Source organism: Sebastes fasciatus, chromosome 6 (assembly GCF_043250625.1).
Source record: "Sebastes fasciatus isolate fSebFas1 chromosome 6, fSebFas1.pri, whole genome shotgun sequence".
Classification (NCBI taxonomy): domain Eukaryota; kingdom Metazoa; phylum Chordata; class Actinopteri; order Perciformes; family Sebastidae; genus Sebastes; species Sebastes fasciatus.
The window spans coordinates 3,285,083-3,312,245 of NC_133800.1; the positions used below are offsets into that span (position 1 = coordinate 3,285,083).

At 42.5% G+C, this 27,163-nt stretch overlaps 1 protein-coding gene across 2 annotated transcripts; it reads right to left on the minus strand.

Annotated features, from left to right (window-relative positions):
* Positions 1–6,382: 6,382 nt before the first annotated feature.
* On the minus strand, positions 6,383–26,805 carry noxa1 (NADPH oxidase activator 1). 2 transcript variants are annotated; one of them, XR_012594210.1, is made up of 17 exons: positions 26,680–26,805; positions 25,366–25,540; positions 23,697–23,779; positions 21,609–21,717; positions 18,834–18,968; positions 16,940–17,047; positions 16,742–16,801; positions 16,619–16,656; positions 16,361–16,499; positions 15,815–15,877; positions 15,394–15,481; positions 10,860–10,960; positions 9,435–9,595; positions 8,874–8,982; positions 7,707–7,830; positions 7,246–7,537; positions 6,383–7,194 (listed from the first exon to the last, which is right to left on the minus strand). XR_012594210.1 is itself a non-coding variant. In XM_074637116.1 (16 exons), exons 2-16 carry the CDS (start codon positions 25,537–25,539, stop codon positions 7,431–7,433), a joined length of 1,599 nt encoding a protein of 532 aa, XP_074493217.1. In that variant the 5' UTR covers position 25,540; positions 26,680–26,805; the 3' UTR covers positions 6,383–7,430. The 2 variants fall into 2 exon arrangements, 1 of the variants encoding a protein (XP_074493217.1); XM_074637116.1 differs by having other exon boundaries at positions 6,383–7,537.
* Positions 26,806–27,163: the final 358 nt, after the last annotated feature.

Below are 27,163 nucleotides of genomic sequence, written 5' to 3' on the forward strand. Positions count from 1 at the left end.
TGCCCGAACCACCTCAACTGGCTCCTTTCGACGCAAAGGAGCAAGGACTCTACTCCGAGTTCCTCACGGATGACTGAGCTTCTTACCCTATCTCTAAGGGAGACGCCAGCCACCCTCCTGAGGAAACCCATTTTGGCCGCTTGCACCCGCGACCTCGTTTTTTCGGTCATGACCCAACACTCATGACCATAGGTGAGAGTAGGAACGAAGATTGAACGGTAGATCGAGAGCTTTGCCTTCCGGCTCAGCTCTCTTTTCGTCACAACGGTGCGGTAAAGCGAATGCAATACCGCCCCTGCTGCTCCGATTCTCCGACCAATCTCACGTTCCATCGTCCCCTCACTCGCAAACAAGACCCCGAGATACTTAAACTCCTTCACTTGGGGTAAGGACTCATTCCCTACCCGGAGTAGGCAATCCACCGGTTTCCTGCTGAGAACCATGGCCTCAGATTTAGAGGTGCTGATTCTCATCCCGACTGCGTCACACTCGGCTGCGAACCGATTCAGTGAGTGCTGGAGGTCGCAGACCGATGATGCCAACAGGACCACATCATCTGCAAAAAGCAGCGATGAGATCCTCAGCACACCGATCTGCAAACCCTCCTCCACCCGACTACGCCTCGATATCCTGTCCATGAATATCATGAACAGGATTGGTGACAAAGCGCAGCCCTGGCGGAGGCCAACCCCCACCGGAAACGAGTCCGACTTACTGCCGAGGATCCGAACACAGCTCTCGCTTTGGGCGTACAGGGATTGGATGGCCCTGAGAAGTGCCCCCCTCACCCCATACTCCCGCAGCACCCCCCACAGTATCTCCCGGGGGACCCGGTCATATGCCTTCTCCAAGTCCACAAAGCACATGTAGACTGGATGGGCATACTTCCAGGCCCCCTCCAGGATCCTTGCGAGAGTAAAGAGCTGGTCCGTTGTTCCACGGCCAGGACGGAATCCGCATTGTTCCTCTTCGATCCGAGGTTCGACTATCGGCCGAACCCTCCTTTCCAGCACCTTGGAGTAGACTTTACCAGGGAGGCTGAGCAGTGTGATACCCCTGTAATTGGCACACACTCTCTGGTCCCCCTTTTTGAAAAGGGGAACCACCACCCCGGTCTGCCACTCCTTAGGCACTGTCACCGACTTCCACGCGGTGTTGAAGAGACGTGTCATCCAAGACAGCCCCTCCCCACCCAGAGCCTTCAGCATTTCAGGGCGGATCTCATCAACCCCCGGGGCTTTGCCACTGTGGAGTTGTTTGACTACCTCAGTGACTTCCACCAGGGTAATTGATGATGGTCCCCCATCAGCTTCCAGCTCTGCCTCTACCATAGAGGGCGTATTGGTCGGATTCAGAAGTTCCTCAAAGTGCTCCTTCCACCGCCCGATTACCTCCTCAGTTGAGGTCAACAGTGTCCCATCCTTACTGTACACAGCTTGGATGGTTCCCCGTTTCCCCCTCCTAAGGTGCCGGATGGTTTTCCAGAAGCACTTTGGTGCCGACCGAAAGTCCTTCTCAATGGCTGCTCCGAACTCCTCCCACACCCGCTGCTTTGCCTCCGTCACGGCAGTGGCTGCTGCTCTTCGGGCCCGTCGGTACCCTGCAACTGCCTCCGGAGACCTCTGAGATAACATATCCCGGAAGGCCTCCTTCTTCAGTCGGACGGCTTCCCTGACCACCGGTGTCCACCACGGTGTTCGAGGGTTGCCGCCCCTTGAGGCACCTAAGACCTTAAAACCACAGCTCACCGCCGCAGCTTCAGCAATGGAAGCTTTGAACATCGTCCACTCGGGTTCAATGCCCCCAACCTCCACAGGGATGCCAGAAAAGCTCCGCCGGAGGTGTGAGTTGAAGATCTCTCGGACAGGGGCCTCCTCCAGACGTTCCCAGTTCACCCTCACTACGCGTTTGGGCTTACCAGGTCTGTCCAGAGTCTTCCCCCACCCTCTGACCCAACTCACCACCAGATGGTGATCAGTTGACAGCTCCGCCCCTCTCTTCACCCGAGTGTCCAAAACATGCGGCCTCAGATCAGATGATACGATTACAAAATCGATCATCGACCTTCGGCCTAGGGTGCTCTGGTACCACGTACACTTATGAGCATCCTTATGTTCGAACATGGTGTTCGTTATGGACAATCCATGACTAGCACAGAAGTCCAACAACAAACGACCACTCGGGTTTAGATCAGGGAGGCCGTTCCTCCCAATCACGCCACTCCAGGTGTCTCCATCGTTGCCCACGTGCGCGTTGAAGTCTCCCAGGAGAACTATGGAGTCCCCTACTGGAGCCCCATACAGGACTCCATTCAGGGTCTCCAAGAAGGCCGAATACTCCGAACTGCTGTTTGGTGCATACGCACAAACAACAGTCAGAGTTTTCCCCCCCATAACCCGAAGGCGTAGGGAGGCGACCCTCTCGTCCACCGGGGTAAACTCCAACGTAGCGGCACTCAGCCGGGGATTTGTGAGTATCCCCACACCCGCCCGGCGCCTCACACCATGGGCAACTCCAGAGAAGAATAGGGTCCAACCCCTATCCAAGAGTACGGTTCCAGAACCGAGGCTGTGCGTAGAGGTAAGCCCTACCAGATCCAACTGATAGCGCTCCACCTCCCGCACAAGCTCCGGCTCCTTCCCCCACAGAGAGGTGACGTTCCACGTCCCCAGAGCCAGCCTCTGCCGCCCGGGTCCGGTCCGTCGAGGTCCCTGGCCTTCACTGCCACCCGTGTGGCAGCGCACCCGACCCAAGCGGTTTTTCCCGCAGGTGGTGAGCCCACAGGATGGAGAGGAGGGGGGTGCCACGTTCCTTTTTCGGGGTATCCCCGGCCGGGCTCCGTGGCAAGCCCGGCCACCAGACGCTCGTTGACGGGCCCTCCGTCTGGGCCTGGCTCCAGACGTGGGCCCCGGGCTTCCTCCGGGCCGGGTAACTCCTCCTCTGCCTCGTGTCGTCATTGGGTTTTTTGTGAACCATTCTTAGTCCGGCCCCTCACCTAAGACCAATTTGCCATGGGAGACCCTACCAGAAATGAATATGTGTAATGTAAAAGATGTTGCATTTAATGATGGACCCCCTAGAGGATTATCACCAACTCTGCAGTTCCTCTCAGCTGCACAAGGCTGTTCAGCCTCTTTTGCTCATTGTTTTGTTTTTCATACGTGCAAACTCCACTCTCATCGCCATCGTTTCCAGCCACAGCAAGCAGATTTTGTTCATAAAAAAACAAAAAACTAAAGAGCCAGATATGTTTCTCAAGAGTTAGTAGTCATTCAAGGTCCCCAGATGATGAATCCTCCTTCATCTTACCAGTGTGAAGCTGCAGTCACTCAACGAAGGAGTCCACTTTACCCCTGTACTCAGCTTCCCTCCCTTCACTGACGCAGTCTACAGTTGTAGAGTCGTCAGAGAACTTCTGCAACTGGCAGGACTTAGCGGTTGTATCTGAAGTCCGAGGTGTAAAGGGTAAACAGAAAGGGTGACAGGACTGTCCCCTATGGGGCCCCAGTGTTGCTCACCACAGTGTCACACCAAGGCATCGTCTACCTTCATTGCTGTCAGTTTGCTCCCCAGAAGGGCAGGCCAGATGGTGTTGAGCGCACTGGAGAAATCAAAGAACATGACTCTCACAGTGCTACTTGGCCTGTCAGGTGAGCATAGGCACAGTGAGGCAGGAAGATGATGGCATCTTCCACTCCCACCTTTGGCTGGTAGGGGAGGCATGTATGGAGTTGTACTGTAAGGGCGAAAAAGGTGGGGAAGGGGGCTATTGTTTGTCTAGTCTGCTTGTGGCTAGTGATTCTCCTCATGCCACTCTACACATCCTTGACATTGTTCCGCTGGAGTTTTTATTCCAACTTCCTCCCATAGCTGTCCTTACCCTGCTGAAAGCCTGCAGGACCTCATTGGTTTCCTGTGACCATCTCCTCACGGTCCTACAAGTCAGAAGGCTGCTGCTGGACTAGAGTTACCTTGCACGACAGCTGGATTCTCGTGATATCACAAAATCATGTGAGAATCGCAGGATCACATATAACGCGAAAATCCATCTTTGTGCCTGGAGCAAATATTAGCACGCTAACATGCTAAACTAAGACGCGTTAGCATTTAGTTCAAAGCATCACTGTGCGTGGCTGTAGACTTAGTCTTTTTTTAATAAGATACTGCACTCTGCGGTTACAATTGACATTTCAGGGAGGATGTAGGATAGAATGACATTATATCCGCACATCTTCCCAGCAAAACAAAGAGAAAGCACTTGGGGGTGTTTCCTCTCTGTACAGAGAACAGTCATTTGTTGACTGACTGCTTTCAGTGATATATAAAGCTGATATAACTTCCACTTTATTCGTCCTGGCTTCTAGCAGCTGTGGCAGTGGAAGGTGGGTGTTGATTATGTGCGTTGGAAGAGCAGTGCAGTAATTAGAGGCCTCTGTTTCATAGGCCATTTGAATGGAGCTCTCAGCGGTTCTGGTGCCCCCACCTCACTGTGTTTTTTTTCTTTTTTACATCTACCATTTGTGACGACAGCTAAAAGCACCTGACATTTCCCTTGCTGGCAATTAATGCCCAAGCCGGTGAACTTCCCACAGTTCTGAGGGAGTCAAGGCCTTCCGTCCAACTGTGCTTAATAAACAGAGACTTGGACTGCTATCTTTAGTCCACCACCCAAAGACACGGTAAGGAGGATGTGAAAGGTACCTGAATGCATGCTGTACTGCTCAAGTATAAGACTTTATATACTTTGCTCTAGAGAAGTGTTAATTTGATTTTGTAGCTTTTAGTATTGTAAAAGGAAGCAAAGATTAGGTGATTATGTTACATGTCAATGTGTGAAAATTATCCGTTTGCATTTTTAAAGCACATGTGGAAACATAGAATACATTCACATCACTCTTCTGACTTAAAATATTAATCTAATTCATAATACTGAATAAATTAAGTTATTATTGCTCCGCTTTGTCTTCCGAAATTGAATGCCTGAAAAATGTTTGGAGGTTCAGCAAATGATATTAGATGCTTGGAGTTTTTTCATAACTGTAGGTTTAATGAATGGCCACTGCCTCAACATTATTTGTCTTGGGGGTTTATTTTATACACAAAGCCATCATAACTGCATAGGTTTTGAATGCAGCTGCTTGATCCAACTTTATTAATGTCTCATGCACTTTAATATGGAGGAAGCACAGAGTCCCTGTGTTTTGTTTCCTTGACTTGATCTTCCGAAGCCTTCTAGGCCCTGCGGCATACAATAATGCCACCAACATGCTTCATCATAGGGAAGCTCTGTGTACGGCGATAAAAGGATGAGGCCGTAAAAATTGTGGCCAAAAAACATGGATCTACTATGAGTGGTCACCCAGAGGATTCTGAAGGGACATTTTGAAGCCTGGGATGACTGGTTCTGCACAATATGTTTGTTTCTGGCCAAATGAAAAATCGCTGCCAAACAAAGTGTAATTTTGCTATGAATCAACAGCAGTGATATCATCCCATATTTCCCGAATGTTTCATCCTTTCCAGCAATAGCATTAAGTGCATGCTTCCAGCATGTTGCGTACTACAGTGTATAAAATACACAAGATACAATACCAAAGCAGTTCTCAAGAGAGTATATAGGTGATCATAACATCCTTCTTAACCTACCTGCACCAGTCTACCTGCCACATGACCACCATCAGACCTTCAATGATGGCAAGGACACAGTACCCCCCCAAAAGTCCAAAAAGTCTCAGATTTAGTCTCATGAGAACCTTCCTCCACATATCTATCGGCTTCATGCCTTGTGGCAAACTCTAGCAAAGACATTGAATCATTTTCTTTTTGACTCTCTTTTATGAAGCTGTGAAGTAGTGAAGTTCCTGGCCCAATGTTCCACTGTGCACAGTTCCCAGCTCAGTCTCGTAAGACTGTAACTTCAAAGCTGCGGTGGGCGTCTTAGTGGCCCTCTCTTTATAAAAGTCTTAACTCTTAACTCTCTAAATGTCCTTATATTCGTAGTGCTTCCCAATATCCTTATCTTTTTCAAATTTATTTGGAATGCTTTTCGATTTAATCTTCACAACCTATCTGTACACAGCCAATCATTATAGATAGATAATTACATTACATTAAACTAGGTAATTACATGACAAACTATATTTAACTCTTTAAAATATTGTAATCTTTCTCCTTAACTCTTTCAACCAGGGCCATAAAGACACAGAGGCCATGTCCTTTGTCATTTCTATGGGAATTTTAGCAACCTTTTTGCCATTGTTTTTGCATTGTGCTGCTAAAAACCTACACATGGTGAGTATTTTATAGGCTGATTCCAGTATTTTTAGCCTCAATATATTAAAATGTGACCACTTTTAGGCCAATAAATAAATAAATGATCCAGTCTTTCTCCACCAGTTTATTTATGACAGCATTTAGATCTTAAAGGAATTAAAATGTACAAAACATTTCTGTAACCTCATTAAGAAAATGTATCAGGATACTTTACAATAGTACTCCCTATGGCACTACATAACACCCATTAAAACACTTTAAAGTCGCCAGTCCGGGATCATGTTAACCCTGTAGGAATATTACAGGAGCATAATGATGACACCACATTGGATAAAAATATCATAAAGTTCAATAAGGTCAGTAAAAAACCCTCATTTGAATATTATAAGATACAACAGGAATATTACAGTGATACCAGAGGATATAGAAAACAGGAAAAGCACAGCAGGTTGAATGTAAACATACTCTTCAGTATCACAGAAAGCAGCATTAGTGATGATACCATATGAGAAATATTTTTAAAGCATGAAAATGACGATACTAAGTCCACTGTTTACCCCTACACAACACAGTCTCACGGCAGTTCATGAAATACACAAATTGTACTTTTTTCTCGTTACACTCAGCACGACTTTCAGCAACGTAGTGTTTTCCTACAAATGTCCAGCAACATGTGACGCACGTGTAAATTTTTGCTCCAGTCTTTTCAAAATAAAATTACTTAGTTGGGTTTAGGAATAGATTGACTTGGTTAGGCTTAGGCAACAAACTACTTAGTTAGGCTTAGGAAAATATTGTGGTTTGTGTTAAAATAACACCGGAAGAGAACCGAACACCGGTCTCCTGGGCAAAAGTCCTGTGTTTTTTGACCAAATCATCTACCCCGACCTGCTCCCTACACGCCGTTCGCCGCTCTCTATACTTCCCGGTTCACAATTACGTGGATTACATACAAATCGATTTCATGCTGACCATCGTGAAAAAGGTGTGAAATTCATGTCTATGTACACGAATCAATACATTTGACTATTTCACGAACTGCTGTGCGACTGGGCTGCCCTATGAGGGTGTTGTTTGGTTATTCTGAGGCTGTGAACTGCCACCATTCTCAGGTGAATAGGTTTATTAGAGATGACTGCACACTAACACGTCTGCTTTTATAACTCGGCGCTCTGGGTGACGTCGGCGTTCTCCTTGTAGGCAAAGCAGCTGGGGAAGATGCCGATATTTCCTGCACTGTGTCCCTCCAGCCACTCCTCATTAACTACGAGAGAGTGGGAGAGAGAAACATAAAGAGGCAGTGAGGCTCACATCGGAACAGAGGACGAAGCAGCGTGAGAGCATTTTAAATGAAAATGCCCGACAAAAACGAAAGACCTATTATGATTCCACTGACAAGCAATTCGGTATGAGGTGGAGCTGCAGGACCTCACCTTCACCCAGGATGTCGATGGTGTCTCCTTCGCTGAACTCCAGGTCCTCTGGGCCCTGAGCAGTGTAGTCATATCGCGCCACCATCTGGTAGAGGATGGTACGGTGTTCCAGGGGGTCTTCTGTCTGTAATAGCACAATGAGGGGCGATATTTATTAGCACAGCTGTACATTAGATACATTCCTGGAGGAATCATTAATTAAATAATGTGACTTTGGGTATGACAATGTGTTTGTTGAAAGAACGTGGAACTCTCTTATTTCTAATGGACTGCATGAAAAATACTGGGAGTGGGAGGGGAGCTGAACTGTATACAGCATTACGCTTTTTAAGAAAGCAAGGCCCACTCCACCATTATTAATATTTTCTTTTGATCCTCCACTTGCCTCCTCTTGACTTAGGAAAAAACTGCAACAACCCCCCTCCAACATGTCAAAATAAAACATCAAAGAAGATGGAAGATGGTGTATTTGAACAAAAGATAAGACAAGATACGATTTTATCTCAATCACAGTTTAGACGCTAATAAGATTCAATTTGACCATTATTAAGATAATTTACATTTACCGGTCTCACTACAATGAAATGGCTCCTATGGGGACTAACATCATAACACATGAATACAGTTGGGCTCATTTAATCTACAAGAGTCTCAGCTTTACAGTGATACCTAATTTATGCAATTCTAAGACTGTGTCTGGACCCCAGTATGCAGAAAAATTCAAATATACCATTTTTAAAATAGTTTTTAAAAACAAAAACACATTTATACTGCATGCAAAAAACTGCATTGTTTTTGCCCCAAACTGCATGTGATTATCATAAAGTGGACATCTATGTAAAGGGGAGAGTTGTGGGTACCCATAGAACCCATTTTCATTCAGCTATCTTGAGGTGAGGGGTCAAGGGACCCCTTTGAAAATGGCCATGCCAATTTTTCTCTTGCCAAAATTTAGCCTGACTGTTATTTAGCCCCCTTAGCCCGCGACAGCCTCTTAAAGACAGTAATGTCGGCCGGGACTGCCGCGATCCTACAGGTGACCAGAGTGTTCAATGGTAGGGGGGGAAATCTGGCTGGAGGGAAATTGCGACAACCGGACACACCCCTGCATCTCGGCAACTGATGTCCGATTTCATGCCCTTATGCGTGGGTAGTTTAAATCCTCACCTGGCACCACAGGGTGGCTCTGCCAGACTCAGCCACCTCTTGCACGGTGAGGCCTGGCTCCACCTCCCCACCCAGAGGTATCAGCACCCGGGAGCCAGGCTGCTTATGTCTGATGAGAGAGAGAGAGCGGGAGTGGTGAGGGGTAGTGGTAGCAGGACAATAGATGGGAAATTGAGGGCACCATAGGAGCAAACATGGGTAGACAGAGGGTAGAAAGACAGATAATTACAAGCAAAGCAGGGCTCTGATGCATATTGTTTAATGTTATCAGCTCCTATTTTTATTTCAACAGCTTGTCCCGTTGTTATAAATCCTTAGATGTTTTTTCTGATGTGTTTTTATCCCATCATGATGCTGTGTCAAGCCTATGCTGCTGCTCTCATGAACTCCTCTCATGTCTGTGGAGCTGCAGCCTCAGTGTCCTATGTCTCATGTTTTCTTAGCTAGAACAGATATTGGACCCACAGGGTGAAGTGGACAAAGAAAAGCATATTTTTAGAAATGAAGCATCACTTGTTGAAATTCAAGGAGACAGAAGTGGGTTGGCAGGCCTGTGGTTACCTGAGGCGCAGATGAGACGCTGGCTGGCCCAATTTCAGTGCGATGCGTTCCTTCACTTCACGATACGGTGTGTCCAGAGGGACAGACAGAGCCACAGTGTATGTGTAGTGGACCTTCAGCACCACAGAGTCCACCTCTGCTCCCTGAGCTACACCCGCCTCCTGGGAACAAGGAGCAGGAATACATTAAAAGATAATGTAAATACAGCTTTTATTAAAAAAAGATATTGATCTGGTCCAATCAGTGTCAATACTTTGTTAGATGGTTACTATGTAGTAATAATAGTACTGGTATTATTAGCCTATTGCTAGCCTATACTCCGGCCCCTACAATTCCAATAAGTACTTGTAATGCTAGGCCCTGTAGTGTCAGTAGTACGGGGATTATCTCACAACAATGACCAGCTAGCTGTACATTATCTCACTTATTACAAGGCAAGTTACTATAATAGAGTTTGGAATTGTTTTTAATAACTCAGCTCAGCCTGTGCATTAACGCCACAGGCTATAACACATGCGTAGTGTAACCGATGGTGCGTTCATGACGCGTCACCCAGCCTCTTTCCTTCTGCCTGCAGAGAGAGGGACAGAGAGATAGGGGGGGGGGAGGTGGGGTTGGGGTAGCGGGGGACACCTGTATATTCTGAGTTTTTTCACATTAAACTCTGTGAAATTACAGTTGAGTTGGACCAAAGCGCACTTAGTGATTGTTGTAAAGAGTAAAGACGATGGTTTAGGTGAGTTTTATTTTGTTTCTGTCCAGTTTGAATGAAGTGTTTTACGATACTCCGCTACATACAGCTGATCTCAACATAAACAAAAATACACATGGATGATGGCGCAAGCTGCACGGAGAGGGGGGGCAATCGTACTGCAGCTTGGCGGAGGTCTGCGCTCTCTGAGTGCCATTCTAGATGATTAAAGTGATTAAAACAGGCATCTGTTGCTGCTTTTGTTCGAGATGCAGCCGGTTGCCATGGTTGAAAAAATTAAATCTTTCTGAGTAACCTTGACAGAGAGAAACTGTTATTCCGTGGCAAATGTGGAACAGGAAGTCCATTATTTCACAAAAGAATTCATCTTTTCAGGTCACTGTGGCATGCAGAAACAGAAAAGAATATTTATATCCAAACGCTGACTACCTCTGCCTCCCCTGAGCGTCATTGTGACTTAATCGGGACACATCAGCATTCCCCCCCGCTAAGTTCAACCTTACAAAGCAGTTTTTTCGTCCGCACAACCCATCTATATTTAGATCAGGTAGAAGGAGAGTGTATGGGTTGTGTGTGTGTGTGTGTGTGTGTGTGTGTATGTGTGTGTGTGTGTGTGTATGTCATAAGCTGGATGTGCGAAGAAAATAACTTTGATTTGATTCCACCATTCAGCTAGCGCAGATGAATCTGGCTTTTCAGAGGGGGGATATTACCTGGTCGCTGGCTGCGTTGGCTGTGTACTTCTCTGAGGTCTGCAGCGGTACGTGGGTGGCAGTAGTGTAGGATGGAGGTGGAGTTTCTGAGGGAGCACGTACTGCAGGGAAAGCACACAGTACAGGTACAGTCTGAGAACACACAATACAAGTCTGATAGAAGGTTAGACAGGTAGGTAGATGTTCTCTGAGTCTCTTCCACTATGCATATACACTTAATAGTTATTTTTTGGTCCATTCTGACATTAATTTAATGGTAGTGAATATCAGATGTGACTTTAAAGCCTCCTAGAAGCTCCAGTTTTCATTACACCGTCATCAGCTTTACAGGAGCAGTGCTTAAAGCAGTGGTTCCCAACCTATTTTCCTTGATGCCCTCCATACTTGTATCTAAGAAAAGCTGAAAAATTACAAACCCTCGAACAAATTCCTCAACTTGAATAAAGTGATGCAGTGTATTAAATGAGTTAATGAATAGAACTCGTCAGTTTTGTCAACATAAATAAAGTGATGACAACCGGTGCAACGCAGCAGAGCCCAGAAGCTGCCAGGGGCCCAAAAATGACCTTCATATATCGTGTGCACACTGAATCCGTTATTTGTACTTCTGTTGCGTCATGTAAACAAACCACATAGGCGACATATCAGCTGTGAGCTCGAGATCTGGAGACGTAACCACTTATCTTCCTATGTTTGTACTTTTTCAACAGAAAACACACGTTTAATATTGTGATATTTACTGGAAATGATGTACAATATATCCAACAGCAGTAGGAAACTTTCAGCTCTGTGGCGATCTCCCTCCAGCCAGCTGCCACCTTATTAAGGTTTTTGTAGTGAAATGAGGAGGTATCGTATAGATAACTCCTCATTTCAGCTTCATTTCAACTGGTCCATTGAGGACATTTTAAGGCGAGCGATAGAAATACATACAAACAGCTGGGCGTCTGACAAAAGTTCAACTCAAAACGACCTGCCACATCGCGCTGTGTTGCTCACTGCCAGGAACATTCTGATAAAACAGCACATGTTTCATAAAACAGTGTTGTTTTTTACTTTGACGTGTATGATAAACTTCTAATGGGTAAGTACTGGTTTCTTATTGTAGTTATGGAGTGGTATCAGGGATTTAAATGTATAGCACTGTAATGGTTACGTCTCATATGTTGGAAAATGTGCACCTACTGAAATCTGTCTCTGTGATAACATTTGGATGCTGAGTCCAGCGCAGGGTGTTAAAGTAGTGTTGATAAATTTGGGCTTCGGCTGCTGTTCATTGTGCTGATCTTAGGCTGGTTTGCAGTATGGGAGTAGCATGGTGCGCCTCTCCATGGTGGCATAGCAATTGTCTGGATTGGTTGTGTGTGTATGTGCATGTGTGTGCATGAGCGTGCTCTTGTGTTTGTGGCGAGGGCCCAAGAAAAAGTTTGCACTGGGGCCAATCACAATTATGTTACGCTGCTGTTGTTAGGTTGCTGCTAATACAGGTGTGGGCCTCCCTTTGCGTGTGTCAAGCAGGAGAGCCGATGGGTTTTTGACTGCAGTGAAAATGTTGTTTTCTAAATGCTTAATGCCAACAGATATGGATTGAAGCAGAATATTTTGTTAGATTTTGTTACTAAGTAGCAAAAAAATAAATCTTTTTAAATAATTTTATATACAGACTTTTGTATAAATTATCCAGTAAGTGTGTTATTATGATTATGAGTAAATCTAATTTTGACAACCTCAGACCAGACAATTCCTGGCACACCCCCTGTGATCTTTAGTGCCCCCTAAGGGGGGCCCGGACCCCAGGTTGGGAACCACTGGCTTAAAGGATAAGTTCACCCTTTTTCAAGTCTGTGTTCAAACAATACTCACATGCCTATATGTACATTGAAACTGTTGTTGCTTGCCATAATCATTCCATGTGTTCGTGCTGGACATTAAAATACCCTTTCCTGGTGATGGGGGACTAAATCCACAGTCCTTGTTCTAAAACAACACATTCTAACCCCCAACATATCAAATACTGCCGCTTGGTCAGTGCCCCTCAGCATCAGAGACCAACGCACGGGTTACCCCTCTTACGTTACTTTTGTCAATATACGCTTGTTACTTGCATAGTGTCCTTTCAAAATAAACTTCAGTTTTTCAGCAAATCACGGGACTAACAATACTAACGAGTCACGTGACTAACAACTGAGGTGACAAAATAAGTCAACGTTACTTTTAGTTTCACACTGGCCACGAACACCGCTCTCCTGGTTGGAAGTCTTGTGTTTGTTTGATCCATCCACCACACCTACCACCCGCCCTGAGCGGACTCTCTTTCTTAATACTACGTCACTAGCTCTGACCGTCGAATAGCGCTGCAGCGGGGTTTACATTGGAGTAAGCTGAAAGCCTGGTGTGTCACATACAGTTGCTAACGGGGGCCTCCGTTTGTATCCGATGACGAGTTGGGACTGTGTTTGTTTGAAGTTTATTTGAAGTTAATATGAGGCTTCAGGAGTCTCCTTATCCCCCAGTTGTTTTAACAATTCTTGCTTGTCTTTGAATATTTGAATAGTTATATATATTTATTTATGTATTTATTCATTCATTCATTTATTTGTGTAACTGTGAAGCATTTTGTAGTGCTGGTTTTGAAAAGTGCTAGATTAAGTTTGACTTACTTATTTGGATGACGAAAAGAAAGTAAACACTAAAATGATTCCATAAATTGTCTGTTATAAACTGTTTACAGATAAACTGGTTCCGCTTCATCCCGCTGTACTGCAAGCACACAGTTTAACTGGGCATTGAGGAATTATTAGCAACATTCCAGGTTCACTCACTTTCAGGTTGTGTCTGAAATCCCTCCCTCATTCACTCATGTGAGCAGAAAACTGAGATTTGGAGCAGTTCACTGAAATCATCCTCAATTTGTATGACGGGTGCTGTGTGTATTTTAGAATCTAGAATGTTGTACATCGCATTGTAGGCTTATAAACTGAAAGAACGCATTTTTGAGGGCAATATATAATTTACAGATTTCACATTCAGAATTTGAACACTTAGATAAAATGGTGGACAGCACTATTAATTCAATAGGAAGTGATTTCAGACACAGTGTAGTGGAAAGTCCCTTCAAATAGTGAGAGTAGATCTTCTCAACGGTGTCTTAAAAGACCCACAGGAGTGCTGGCAAACAACACGGCAGTGGAAATTGCAAACTTCACACAACCAGACGCTCCACACCAGTGTTCTGAAACACTGATCAGCAAGATATGGGACCCTTCATCTCATCACATTCACACCTACAGGCTAACCTGCATACATTAGACCGGCACATACGGGTACTTTGCAAAGTTAGCTAGCCATGTTAGTCACTGTCACCAGCATTATTTAGCGATTTACCACACTGACAGTGAATATTCACGTATCGCATGTGCGTCAAATCTCAGTGTGAACGCCTCAGTTAACCTGCTACACAACAGCTTTTCATTATTTTCTCTCTGTGACGGGGAGTTTCTTTCCCCCAAATGGGAGTACAGCCTCGGTGATGACGTGATGCTGGTCTGGTCTGTAGCTTGGAGCCATAAAGCCTTGCTGGTCTGGTCTATAGCTTGGAGCCATAAACCCCCTCTATTACCTGCACCCTGGTGCCACAGCACCTACTTTTGGAACCACTGGTTGAGAGTCAGCTGAATATACAAAAAGTATAAGGTTGTCTAAGCATTCAATTCAACACAAATGGGGAATAAAGTTTCACAGAGTCAATGAATAATGAACAAAGATTTAACTAGGGCTGTCAAAGTTAACGCGATAACATGTTAACGCAAATTCATTTAAACGGCACTAATTTCTCAACACAATCAATCTTTCGGAGGTTGTAGCAGCTCAGTTTTAAAGCTAGAGTGAAGAAACTGGTATCATATGAAACTAGAAAAACCCAAGCAATCCATTGGTACCAACCATGTCATACTAGCTTGTGAAGGAGGCTAAATAACGCTCCAAACTCACGCAAAATTTTGCCAAGAAAAAACGAGCCTGGCCATTTTCAAAGGGGTCCCTTGACCTCGGACCTCCAGATATATGAATGATTAATCGCGATTAGATATTTTAATCGATTGACAGCCCTATTTCTAACTAAACTCTATCACTGTAATTAGTACTAAATGGCATAGCTCTTATTTTATATAAAGCTAACAAATGTATTAATCTGTCCAGTAGTTGTTATGATGTCTTGCTTGGAAACAATATGTTGGGTATTTGTGCTCTGCTGCTAATACAGCAAAATGTTGGCAATAAGCAACAAAAAGCAGTCTGTTCAAAAAATCAATACTGTACTTAAAAACTCATAGGCAACCATGTAGTGAAGATGAAGCCAAGAGGAGAGTGTACTCATACATATTAAATATTGCTCTGACCCTGGAATGAGCTGTTATAATAGAGAAGTGCTTACTGCAGCAGATCAGGGGAAAGAAGGTGAAGAGGATTTTTACAATCCTTTAGAGGAGTTTAGAGAATGTTAGGAGGACCAGGAGGAGCGTGATCAATGTTTTACCTCGAGGAGCAACTACAGGGCTGGGCTGGGCCTGTGGGCGAGTGGGTGGCTTGAGTCCCGGTGGGAGAGGGATCCCACTGGGAAGTTTCTGTGGAAGAAGGCAAGACAGGAAGGTCAGGGAACAAACAGCGCAGTGAAAAAACAACATTGAATTTTTCTTCCAGCAGGACGGCTTAACTGTAGCATTTAACATTTTCATGTATTTTCCCTGACACAACATTTTGCTGCCTGGTCTCGAGTGTGAAGCAGAGAAAGCTCAGCTCAGCAGTATCATTTTAATAAAGTGTTTCCATTAAAGCTCTACAGATGAGCCTGATATATATATATATATATATATATATATATATATATATATATATATATATTGGCCGAAGCATCATAAAGTGTATTATTACGTTACATTACAATACATTACATTCACCTTTTTTCCTTTGGACGTCTTGACATCTGCAGGATCGAGCAGGGACATTGGCAGAAGTCCTCTCTGAAAAATGAAGGACTAAAAGTCAGACACTGAAATATAAAAAAGACACAAAATGACTAAAAAATACAGCTTTAATACAGCAAATTTTGGGGATTCGTTTTTGCCACACGGGGGCAGCAGAAACAAATTGTGAACACCACATTGACACATCATTACCTTTAAATGTTCTCCATACGATATCCAGAGCAATATTATTATTATAACATAATTATTATGTTGCTCTGTGTCTGCTGGATCTGTACATTTTATAAGGTCATGTGTAAATGTTGTTGTGTTTTCAGCTTGTTCTGTTGCCAAAAATAATTTAATGCAGCTTTAAAAATTCGAATCTTATATGTAATTGTATCTCGGGTGTTTTAAAGCTCCAGAAGAGGAAAAATGATTTTTCTCAGGACATACAAACACCCCAACACAACTCTTGAATATCAGTCTATAAGATTTACACTGTATCTTTGGCTCCTTATAGATTCTCTCTCTCCTCACCTGTCCATCATATATGACAGTTGCCATCCCATCCCTGTCCTCCTCGCCAAATAAAAACACCATGGCCCCTCCCGGCACAGTCAGCTGTCCTGGGCCCCGACCCATGTAAGGGGTCCGCATGCGCATGTATCGAGAATCCCTTATGGGTGGAGAGAAGACAAAATCAGTCATACATCTACAAGCATTATTACTATAACGTGTTGTTCAACAGCTCAGATTAATAATGTTTCCATGGGACTAGTGACAATTAATACTCACTGAGCTCCATCCACCTTGGGCTCATAGAAACCAGGTTTCTGTGGTGAAGACACGGTGATAGTTAGCAAAGGGAGTGACTGACAACAATCTCTTTATTCATACTGACACTGTGGTCGTTCTTACCTGCAGCCTCAGAGGTTCAAAGCCTCCAAAATCATCATTGGGAATCATGGAGGAAATCACCTGCAAGCAGAGCATCATACATTACTGCTAAGCAACATTTTGGTCATTTTTTTCTCTCACTACAAGTGACAAGAGAAGGTTGGAGTAATTCAAGCATCTTACTATATGCCCATGATGCAACATTCACTCACACTGTACCTTTGCTTTGCCCAGGAAGTCTCTTTGCTGCAGCTGCTCCACATCCTGTTTCCTGGGACGAAACACCACCTCCGTAGGCACAAGGAGAGGAGCCAGGACCTCTTCCCTCTGTTAGTAAAGTCAGAGTAAAGACGATGATTGTGTGTACGTATTAGGGCTGTCAGTAAATCAAGGTATTTAATCACGATTAATCGCATGATTGTCCATAGTTAATTGGGATTTATTGCAAATAATCGCAAATTTTTTAGCTGTTCAAAATGTACCTTACAGGGTAAGTATTTAATAGTCTTATCAACATGAGAGTGGGCAAATATGCTGCTTTATGCAAATGTATGTATATATTTATATTTATATTTATATTTTTATTATTGGAAGTCAATTCACAACACAAAACAATGACAAACATTGTCCAGAAACCCTCACAGGTACTGAATTAAGCATAAAAAATATGCTCAAATCATAACATGGCAAACTCAAGCCCAACAGGCAACAACAGCTGTCAGTGTGCTGACTTGACTTGGCATGTCTGTAAAGGGGAGACTCGTGGGTACCCATAGAACACATTTTCATTCACATATTGTCACAAACTGCCTCAGGGAATGTGACAAAAAGGGAGTCCACGCAAGGTTATATATATAAAACTAAACAATTTATTAAACTAAGGTTAACATAAAATTAACAATGGAGTGTGTAGATCAGTAATGTCATCAAATGAATGTAGTGCATGGATGTGTGGCATATGTGCTGCGGAGGTGTTGAAGGCACAGAACCAAACAAAGGTAATGTCAGGTGGATGTGGCTGCAGGAAGAGAGATCGACAGTGAGCAAATGGATCAGTTTTATAGCCTGGAAGGCCCAGGTGAGCTCAATCAAGCTGACGACCCTCCCTCAGCAAACTGCCTGCTGAGGTTGGCTAGGGCAGCTTCCAAAACGGGGGGGGGGGCGCGTCACAATATCTTGAGGTCAGAGGTCAAGAGACCCCTTTTAAAATGGCCATGACAGTTTTTCCTCACCAAAATTTAGCGTAAGTTTGGAGCGTTATTTATTTAACCTCCTTCGCAACAAGCTAGTATGACATGGTTGGGATCAATGGATTCCTTAGGTTCTAGTTTCATATGATGCCAGTATCTTCTCTCTAGTTTTAATACTGAGCCTGCTACAACCAGGTTGCGTTAATGCGTTAAGGAAATTATTGCCGTTAAAACTAATTTGTGTTAACGTGTTATTATCGCATTATCTTTGACAGCCCGAGTAAGAATATTTATGAAAAGCCTTATGAGAGGAGCAATACATTTCATTTTCTTTCTGACCTAAACAATCTGTATTTGTTTTTTTGTGAAACATTTTTATTAGAATAACCATAGCCTTACTTTTTGCCATGAAGATCTACAAAACTGTGACCTAAAGATCACTCAAAGACACAAATGAAATGGCCCCTCTACCTCCTATGATGTAATCTATGTTGAAACTGTTGTTTGGAGTAGGACTAAACACAGTGAGATTCTAGAAGGTTAGAGTGATGCTAGTTTGATCCCAGTTTGACAATATTTATTAGTTCAATAACTGTACAGCATTACAAATACCTGCTGCTGCATATACCACCTGCTCTGAACATAAATGGGTTTCACTGCCCCTGCTGCTACGTACCTGATAAGTGGCACACCAGCATGACCAAATGGAACACAGTCAATGACTCATTGTTTTACAGGAAATTAAAATTTCCAGTTCATTGTGTCTTGAAAAAAGTAAGGACAGACATACCTTTCTTCCACCTTGGAGCATTATAATCATCATCTTTCTATCCTTGCTAGGTCATCAAGTATGGCAATAGCAGAAAAACACCGAAGTCTTTCTCATGTCCTTTCCAGTCTGTTCTGAAAGTTGTGACACTCACCAGGACGCTTTCCATAGCCGCCTCTATGTTTCCTCCTCGACCTGCTCCCCTCTCCTGGGAGGCTGACAGCAGGACCTCCCTGGCCTGCTCCCACTGGCCCATCCGGCAGTACGCAGCTGCTGCATTATATAATACCTAGGGGACACATCATAGTCACACATTCCAGTACCATCCCATTCATATTCCTGTCATCTTTACCACTGTGTGAAAAAGCCACTTTTAACATCATCATTTACTTACCACAATAAACTATTTGTATGGGGGCCAGTGATTCAATGGTTACGTAACTAACATTTCTGTCTTTCCAAATCTACTTTCTGGTTTTGGTACAAAAACTCCCCATGCACTGAAGTTTTAGGACACTGGAGGATAGAGCTATCAGCAAACACTTTTCTGCTAAAAAGCAGCATTATGATTCAAGTATTCATCAGGGTGATATGTCTGTGCATAGCTGTGATTTAAATAGCCAGAGACATGTACCAGTTTCACAAGTTTTTCTACCTTGAAGAACAACATTGTCAGAGAAATGTAGCATGGTGCATTACGTATCCTTTTTTTTTTATTGTGTCATAGAAGTTGTCAAAGGTCGCTGATGTTTGGCTCCTTTATGTATATATTTAAGTGCTCTGGTTCAGTTTGTTCAATTGTTAATTTGTTCTATGATTTCTAAAACACTGTTGTGTGGAATAGCTGTCACTGATGGAGACATTCCATCAACTAAGAGTCTTTATTTCTGTTGTAGAAAAATGTGTCTCAGCCGTTCTTTATCACCAATATCTAATATTTTCCAAAATATAAGTAGGTTTGAGGTCCAGATGCATTAAAATTGTGTTATTTGGGGTTGTTTGTACATTTTGAACCATAATTATTTAAAGGTCCCATGAAATGCATCAATACTTTGTTAAAATGGGATCCATTTCCCTTCCATTTCCAGTAAACCAATCAGTTCTGTTTGATTTGATAGGAAGCAGAAGTCAGGATTGTTTAGGAACATTTGAGCTAAATGCAAAATTTCACCTTGTGATATTCACACCAATTCGGTCACTGGAGTGTTTGAGTGTTATTCCTCCCAAACAGCCAATGTAGCCTACAGCATGTATACCAGCGTTGCCAGATGTATGATAATTGTCGTATTTGTACGATCATTTTGCCCTCTGTACCTCTGTCTGTGTTCACCTCTTTCCAGCCAATCATGCTCGGTGTAGGCTACGATGTTGATGAACGTGACTCACGAGCACAGCTGTCGCTCTCTCTCCTGCACTTCGATGCTCATCTGAGAGTTTGCACGACAGATAGCTTTGAATGCATCAGTAAGCCCAGTTATTTATTTAATTAGCTTAGTTTATGGCCTTAACTGTTTTCAACCAGAATATGATCAGGTTTACAGTCGTCCTGTCTTGTAATTTCATTTTGTAATAGGCTACTACAAAAATTGTCTGACTGATGGGCACATACCGCCTTCCATGCATCATAGCTACATCCGCTTGCTTTAATAAAAATTTAAAAAAACAACGATGTGGGTAGATTTTGGCTTCGCCCAAGAGGCATTTAAATATGTGTTTTGTAAAATTTCACATTTACGCCCATTTGTTCTTGTGGTTATGACTCGAACTCGACTCGTACGATAGTTTTCCTCAAAATACGATAATTTGAAACCTCTGGTACAATAGTTTAACATTTCCCATCTGGCAATGCTGGACTGTATAGACATTAGCTGTTAGCCAGCAAGCTAGCAACGTAGACAGCATGTGTGAGTGTTTGTGTGACAGCTACCAGTCTTGACAGATGCTTAAATTCACCAGGACCTCGAGTTCTTTGTCTTATTTTCATCTAGTCGCTCTGCTTTATCTTTTTTGTCTGTGCGTTCATGAGTTGGAGTCAAAACATCTCGGGTCAACTCCCGTGGACGTGTGTTTGCCTTAATTTGTGGCACCCACGGTGAATAGCATCTATTTGCATCCACTCAACACTTTACACCATTTTTTATGCTTGGTATGTGCTTGGTATATCCTCAAATTGATCTCAACATGGCTGCTGGGTCACAAACTTTCTAATTTTACAGCTAAACAGTACACTACAAGATGATTCTGAAAACATTTGAGGAGAGAAATAGGCATTACAGTAACATAATATTGATTCATATTTGATCAGCGCTGCCTAGTTTGACCGTTCGGTCGGAGTTTGTGATTGATTGACAGCTGCTCAGAGACGGCAAGGCTCCAGCTCGGCTCTGATTGGTTGTTTTCCTCCGGTCTGTGAAATCTTGCAGATGCCATTAGGAGCACCGGAGGACAGCGGAGGACACAGACGCATGTGATTTTTTTTTCAGATTACCTGTCTCATGCACTAGTGTCAGGATATAGTGACCGCTTTATAAAAATAAAATTGTTTAATCATATTTGCTCCAATCTGCCTACATTTAAACCCTGGCTGCATGCATGTTAGCTGGACTAAGCTGTTACTGACTGGCTGCAGGAACAGGTGCATTGTCTGTGGGAAGCTCGAGCATGTCTTATCTGCACTGTGAGAAATATGTGATGTTGTGTAACCTCTTCTTCAGCCTCCATCAATGAGTCTTTGTTATAGCTTCCAGGTGTATGCGACGTTTGAACTAAACAGTGGAGGTGATGACAAAGCATGATTCACTCCGTTTTCATTCCTCAGTGCTGACGGACCTCATAGGATTGGATTTCCTTCTTATTCATGCTAACGTTCCCCTGCGTGAATGTAGGTGTTGTAGTGCAGTGTGTATGTGTGTGAGGCAGAATGTCAGACCTGCCAGCTGTAGAGTTTGAATCGCAGTCCCAGCTGTCTGTAGTCAATGACCATGTTTCCTCTCATATGCTTCTGTGCCCAGATACAGTCTGACAGAGCCTCCTCCAAACTGAAGAGACAGACAAACAGAGAGAGGGATGAACAGTAATGGATGAAGAACAGCACCTACAAAAGCTCTATACAAAAACCCAACATTGTGGTTATACAGGGGTGTTATGGGTCAGACTTTTCCTTCGTCACGCACAGTAATTTGGTCTCCGCTGGTTGCCTGGCAACCTCACATTGATGAAAAGTCTTCAGGAAGTGACTGTGCCTAGCCAAGAAATAGTCCAGCACATAACCACCCAAAAAAGCCACAACGTGTCATTTTTAAATATTACATTATAATCAGTGAGCTGTAGAGGTGCTAGTAGGCAGATCAGAGCCAGGCTAGCTGTTTCCAGTCTTTATGCTAAGCTAAGCTAACCAGCTGCTGGCGGTGACTCGACAGTTGCAATGTAGAACTCTGTGTTAACACAAGGCGAGATATTCAGCTCGAGGAATACAGATGTAAGGTTCACAAGCCTGCCAACGTAAACACACCTCAATATATAATTTCACACAATTATACCACGGACAGGGCTTGCACACAAGCAGCAAGCAACAGACAGGTTTGTGCACATTTCAGCCTCAGATTCTGAGATCACGAACCTGAGCTGCCAATTACCAACACCTCGACTAATGAGTATTCATTCTATAGACCGACCATTAATAAATGGAAATAAATAATGCTTCATTTGTGATGACAGTTTAGTTTAGTTTAGTTTAGTTTAGTTTGGTTTAGTTTAGTTTTAACTAGGGCTGTCAGAGTTAACACAATAATAATGCAATAATGCAAATTTGTTTTAACACCACTAATTTCTTTAACGCATTAAAGCTGAAGTAGGTGAGATTGGAGCAAATATGATTAAAAAAAGTAATTTTTATAAAAACGTTTGCTATATCGTGACAGTAGTACATGAAACAGGTAACCTGAAAAAAATCATGTTCCTCTGTGTCCTCCGGTGTCCTCTGGTGCTCCTAACGGCATCTGCAAGATTTTACAGACCGGAGGAAAACAAGCAGTAAGAGCTGATCTGGAGTCTGCCGTCCAGCTGCCGTCCATGAGAGCCGGCTGTCAATCACTCGCGAACTCCAACCAAACGGTCAAACTAGGCAGTGCTGATCAAATATTAATCAATATTATGTTACGTTAATGCCTATTTCTCTCCTCAAATGTTTTCAGAATCATCTTGTAGTGCACGGTTTAGCTGTAAAATGAGAAAGTTTGTGACGCCGCCGCCATTGTAAAATCTGTTGAAGGAACGCCAAGTTCTGGTCACATGACTGGAGCACAGCCAATAGGAACTCTCTCTCAATGAAATGACCTGTGATTGGAAAACAGAGCCATGAGGAGGAGCAGAAGTCTAGTTTTCTCTCAGAACACTTGAATTACAATATGCTGAAAGGTTATTATGGAATTTTTGCCCAATGATGCCAAAAATATACTGCCTACTGAAACTTTAATGTAACTTGAAATTTTTAGGTTGTATACAGCAGCCCCAAGCCCCTCCCTGGTGCGGCCTATTGGTAGCTTCACATTTACCATGCAGATATGAGATCTGCTTGTCTAACCCTCACCAAGAAGTCAAATAAAAGTGTTTCCCAAAATGTCAAACCATTTATTTGTACATCCCTGGTCTAACTACAAAGTCCAACCAATGAAGTCATCAAAAAATGTTCTAAAATCCCTCTTTTCTGCTATCTTATTAAATCAAACTGCCTGATCTTTCGGCAACTGCTTTTAGTTTTAACCATAAGAGTGATCCATCACCCAGCACATCAAGGAAGCAACAAAACCATTTCACGTGACCTTCAGAGTGAAGTGACAGCGGCCACCGTGGCAGCAGGATAATAGCACACTGATCTTCCCTTCATTTCCAGAGATTCTCTTGAGTAAGTTGTTCTTAAGACATCAGCATTATCTGTGTCACAGTATAGTTTCAAAAGTGACGTCGTCTGTCTTTGGGAGTGTAGACTGTAAGTCAGTATTTGCAGTATTTTATCTACCTGCCAATCTGCAGCATCACTGCTGCTCTCTGGAAGAAGCCAACAGCCAGACGTTCATCCTTGGCAATGGTGAGGTCTAAAGCCTGGACATCACAGAGGGAGAAAGACAAGTTGAGGTTGGACACAAACAGACAGAAGTATTACAATATGTCTCCTTTTTTACAGTATAAATATTCAGCAGTGAAATCCAGACCAATGTACAGTAGAAGATAGCAGATAGAGTCAAGAGATATCTGCTGCTTAAATTTTGGCATTCCAGTTAGAAGATCATCTCTCTAACAGCGGCACCGATGGCAGACGGGTACATCACATCCAAACACGGCTGTGAAGTTCCCTAAACATTCAACATCATGATGGATGGGGCATTATGAAGCTTGGGTTTTGGTTTACTTCTTGCTGAAATTTACTTTGTCAAAAGTCGCTACTATGGACTGTTTTTGACCAATTGCCTTCTAAAAAACATCTAGCCTATTCTACAATAATCCATCAAGTCTGCAGCTGTAGATCTTAATAATGTTTCTATGAATGGATTTCCCTCCAGATGCTCTGCTCTTATGGTTAAATAGTCAATGGAATTGGCTTTCCTGATAAACTAAAGAGCTATAGCAAGCGTCCTGTTGGAGTTGTTGTTCTTATGAATAGCTTATAACTGATCTATAAAGCATGAGAAAATTAATTATTAAATATTTAAAAAGACATTAGTTATATAAACTAAGGCTGTCAAATGATTATTATTCACGATTAACCGCATGATTGTCCATATTTAATCACAATTCATTGCAAATTAATCGCACATTTTTTATCCCTTCAAAATGTACCTTAAAGTGAGATTTGTCAAGTATTTACAAATACTGGACAAAAATACACTTGTATTTTATACACTTGAACTTGTAATTTTGTTAGAATTTTGAGCAATCTCTGGCACAAGCATTTCCTTCGGGATTAATAAAGTTCTATCTTATCTTATGTTATCTTATTTTATGTTATGTTATCTTATCTTAATACTCTTGTCAACATGGGAGTGGGCAAATATGCTGTTTTATGAAAATGTATGTGTATATATTTATTATTGGAAATCAATTAACAACAAAACAATGACAGATATGGTCCACAAACCCTCTGGTTGAAAAATACAATGAAAAGAAAATATATAAAAATGTATAAAAAATATATGCTCAAATCATAACATGGCAAACTGCAGCCCAACAGGCAACAACAGCTGTCAGTGTGTCAGAGTGCTGACTTTATTTTCTTGACTCAATTAATCATAAAGTGGTCATGTCTGTAAAGGGGAGACTCGTGGGTACCAATAGAACCCATTTTCATTCACATATCTGGAGGTCAGAGGTCAAGGGACCCCTTTGAAAATGGCCATGCCAGTTTTCTTTGCCAAAATTTAGTGCAAATTTGGAGCGTTATTTAGCCTCATTCCCGACTTAGTGTGACATGGCTGGTACCAAGTTGTGTTAATGTGTTAAAGAAATTAGTGACATTAAAATAAAATGTCTAATAAAAAAACTTTATTTTATACCAGAAACTTTATGAGTTGTAATAGAAATTAAAATGAAATAGCAAACTAGTGATGTCTAAGAGTTTGAATAACTTCAAAGTATTGACAGAAACTTCCTCCAACCCGTCATTATTCCCCCCATGTACACAACACACAGACCGTCAGGGCCAGGTCCAGCTGTCCCAGAACCAGGTGAACTGTGGCAGCGTTGAACAGCGTGCGAGATGTGGGTTCACTGATCTGCTCCAGTTTGGACAGAGCTCCTTGCCAGTCCTTGGCGTCCACCGCCTGCACCGACTCATCCCACAACCGCAGCAACTCAGTGTAAAGCATTCTGGACAGCAGAGATGGAGAGGAGGAGAGCAAAAATACAGGATGACAGACATAAATGTACACTTTGCTTTTGAGAGAGTTGTTCTACATCATGGAGGGTGAAATGAGTTTCAATTCTGTGTCTGAAAAATGCTCTTGAATTGAAGAGACACATGTATTAGAGTGATAGTGCAACAATATCATTGATCATGATAAACATTACCTGTACCTTTCAAATAGTTTTAGCCTATTGTTTGCATTTGATTTAAACATTTGAACTTGAATTGTGTTCCACCACTTTGTACTATAGGGTGCTAACAACAAGAATACAGCTGCATTAATTTCATTTGCAATCATTTTTCCATGTATCTTCATTCTGCACTAGTCAATTATTTTTTTGTAGATTTTATCTGATGTTAATCACCTGCCAGCAGCAGAATTTCTTTCCTGCTCCACTTTTCTTTCTTTTTCCATTTCAGGCACTTTTATTATTTCATCCCTATATCTTTATATTTATATGTAATAAATATATTAGATTAGATACTTTGTTAACTGAACAAGGAGATATGAAGGATTGTACACCAATTAAATTAACTTTTAAATCACGTTTTTGCAAATGTTATTTCAATTTTTTTGTATATGTAAAAGTTGGCTATTTTAAGCTTTCTGAAGTGTAATTCTTAGAATATTGATAATTATATAGGGCTATATATATATATATATGTTTATGTGTGGATTACTGAATTTTTCTGGAAACTTTATCAAATGTAATAGATACAAAATCAGGCTGAAAGACACGTGTGTTTGCTGATTATTAGTACTGATACATTAGAATATAGGCAACATTTTAACATTACATCTGGTCTAAGGTAGATTGAAGGATATGTAAGCTGGGTCTAACACCAATACATACACAAATTCCCATACCTTACTTGTTAACTATCTATCTATAAACACATTAATATACATTTACAAAAAGAAAAGATAAACCTATTGAGAAAGTGTGCTAATGTTAATCAGTAACATTCTGTACTATTTGACTGGAATACTTCCTTGTATCTTACCCCGTGCCTATCAGAACATGTTTGTTCACTTCAGTTAATACAAGCTGCATAGTTTATCAGAAAAACTTTATAAATCTTCTACATTCAGACGGCTTACCTTTTGCTCCTGAATGAGAGGCCGGTGAGAGTTCAGTCAGTGTATCAGCTGTCCAGCTGCCTTCCACACTCTGCCAACGGGGAAGGGAGAGTGAGTAAAACAGGCCTCCTTCAGGAGTCTCCACCCTGCTGCTACAAGGAAGTCGTCCAACCATATTTCCCACATATGACCCACAGAGGAATTCACTTGTCAGTGCGGCACGTACTCATGACAATTACAACACAGGATTTGATTAAACCTGTTTTACGTAATAACCCCATAGGGATGAATTTCTTATAGCAGATGCTTTGTTTGGGAATGTACTGCAATCATCACATCATGTCAGTTAAACTACAGGTACTCTACAGGTAAACTACAGAAACATTTTGCAAACTGACTGTCAACGACATTATGTAAATGCCCAAAATTTCTGGCAATGTTGTCCTGCGTGGTAAACCCCCTTACATGAATGTAAAAATAAAGAATATTTGACCAACTTTTATCT

Bases quoted from the DNA above. Each gene is read 5' to 3' on its own strand.
- noxa1 (XM_074637116.1), bottom strand. From the start codon at position 25,539: ATGCTTTACACTGAGTTGCTGCGGTTGTGGGATGAGTCGGTGCAGGCG. The intron at 16,802-16,939 runs GTACAGTGTGAG...CTCTGCTTGCAG, and splicing joins ACTTCCTGGGCAAAGCAAAG to GTGATTTCCTCCATGATTCC. The intron at 8,983-9,434 runs GTAACCACAGGC...CTCTCTCATCAG, and splicing joins GCGTCTCATCTGCGCCTCAG to ACATAAGCAGCCTGGCTCCC.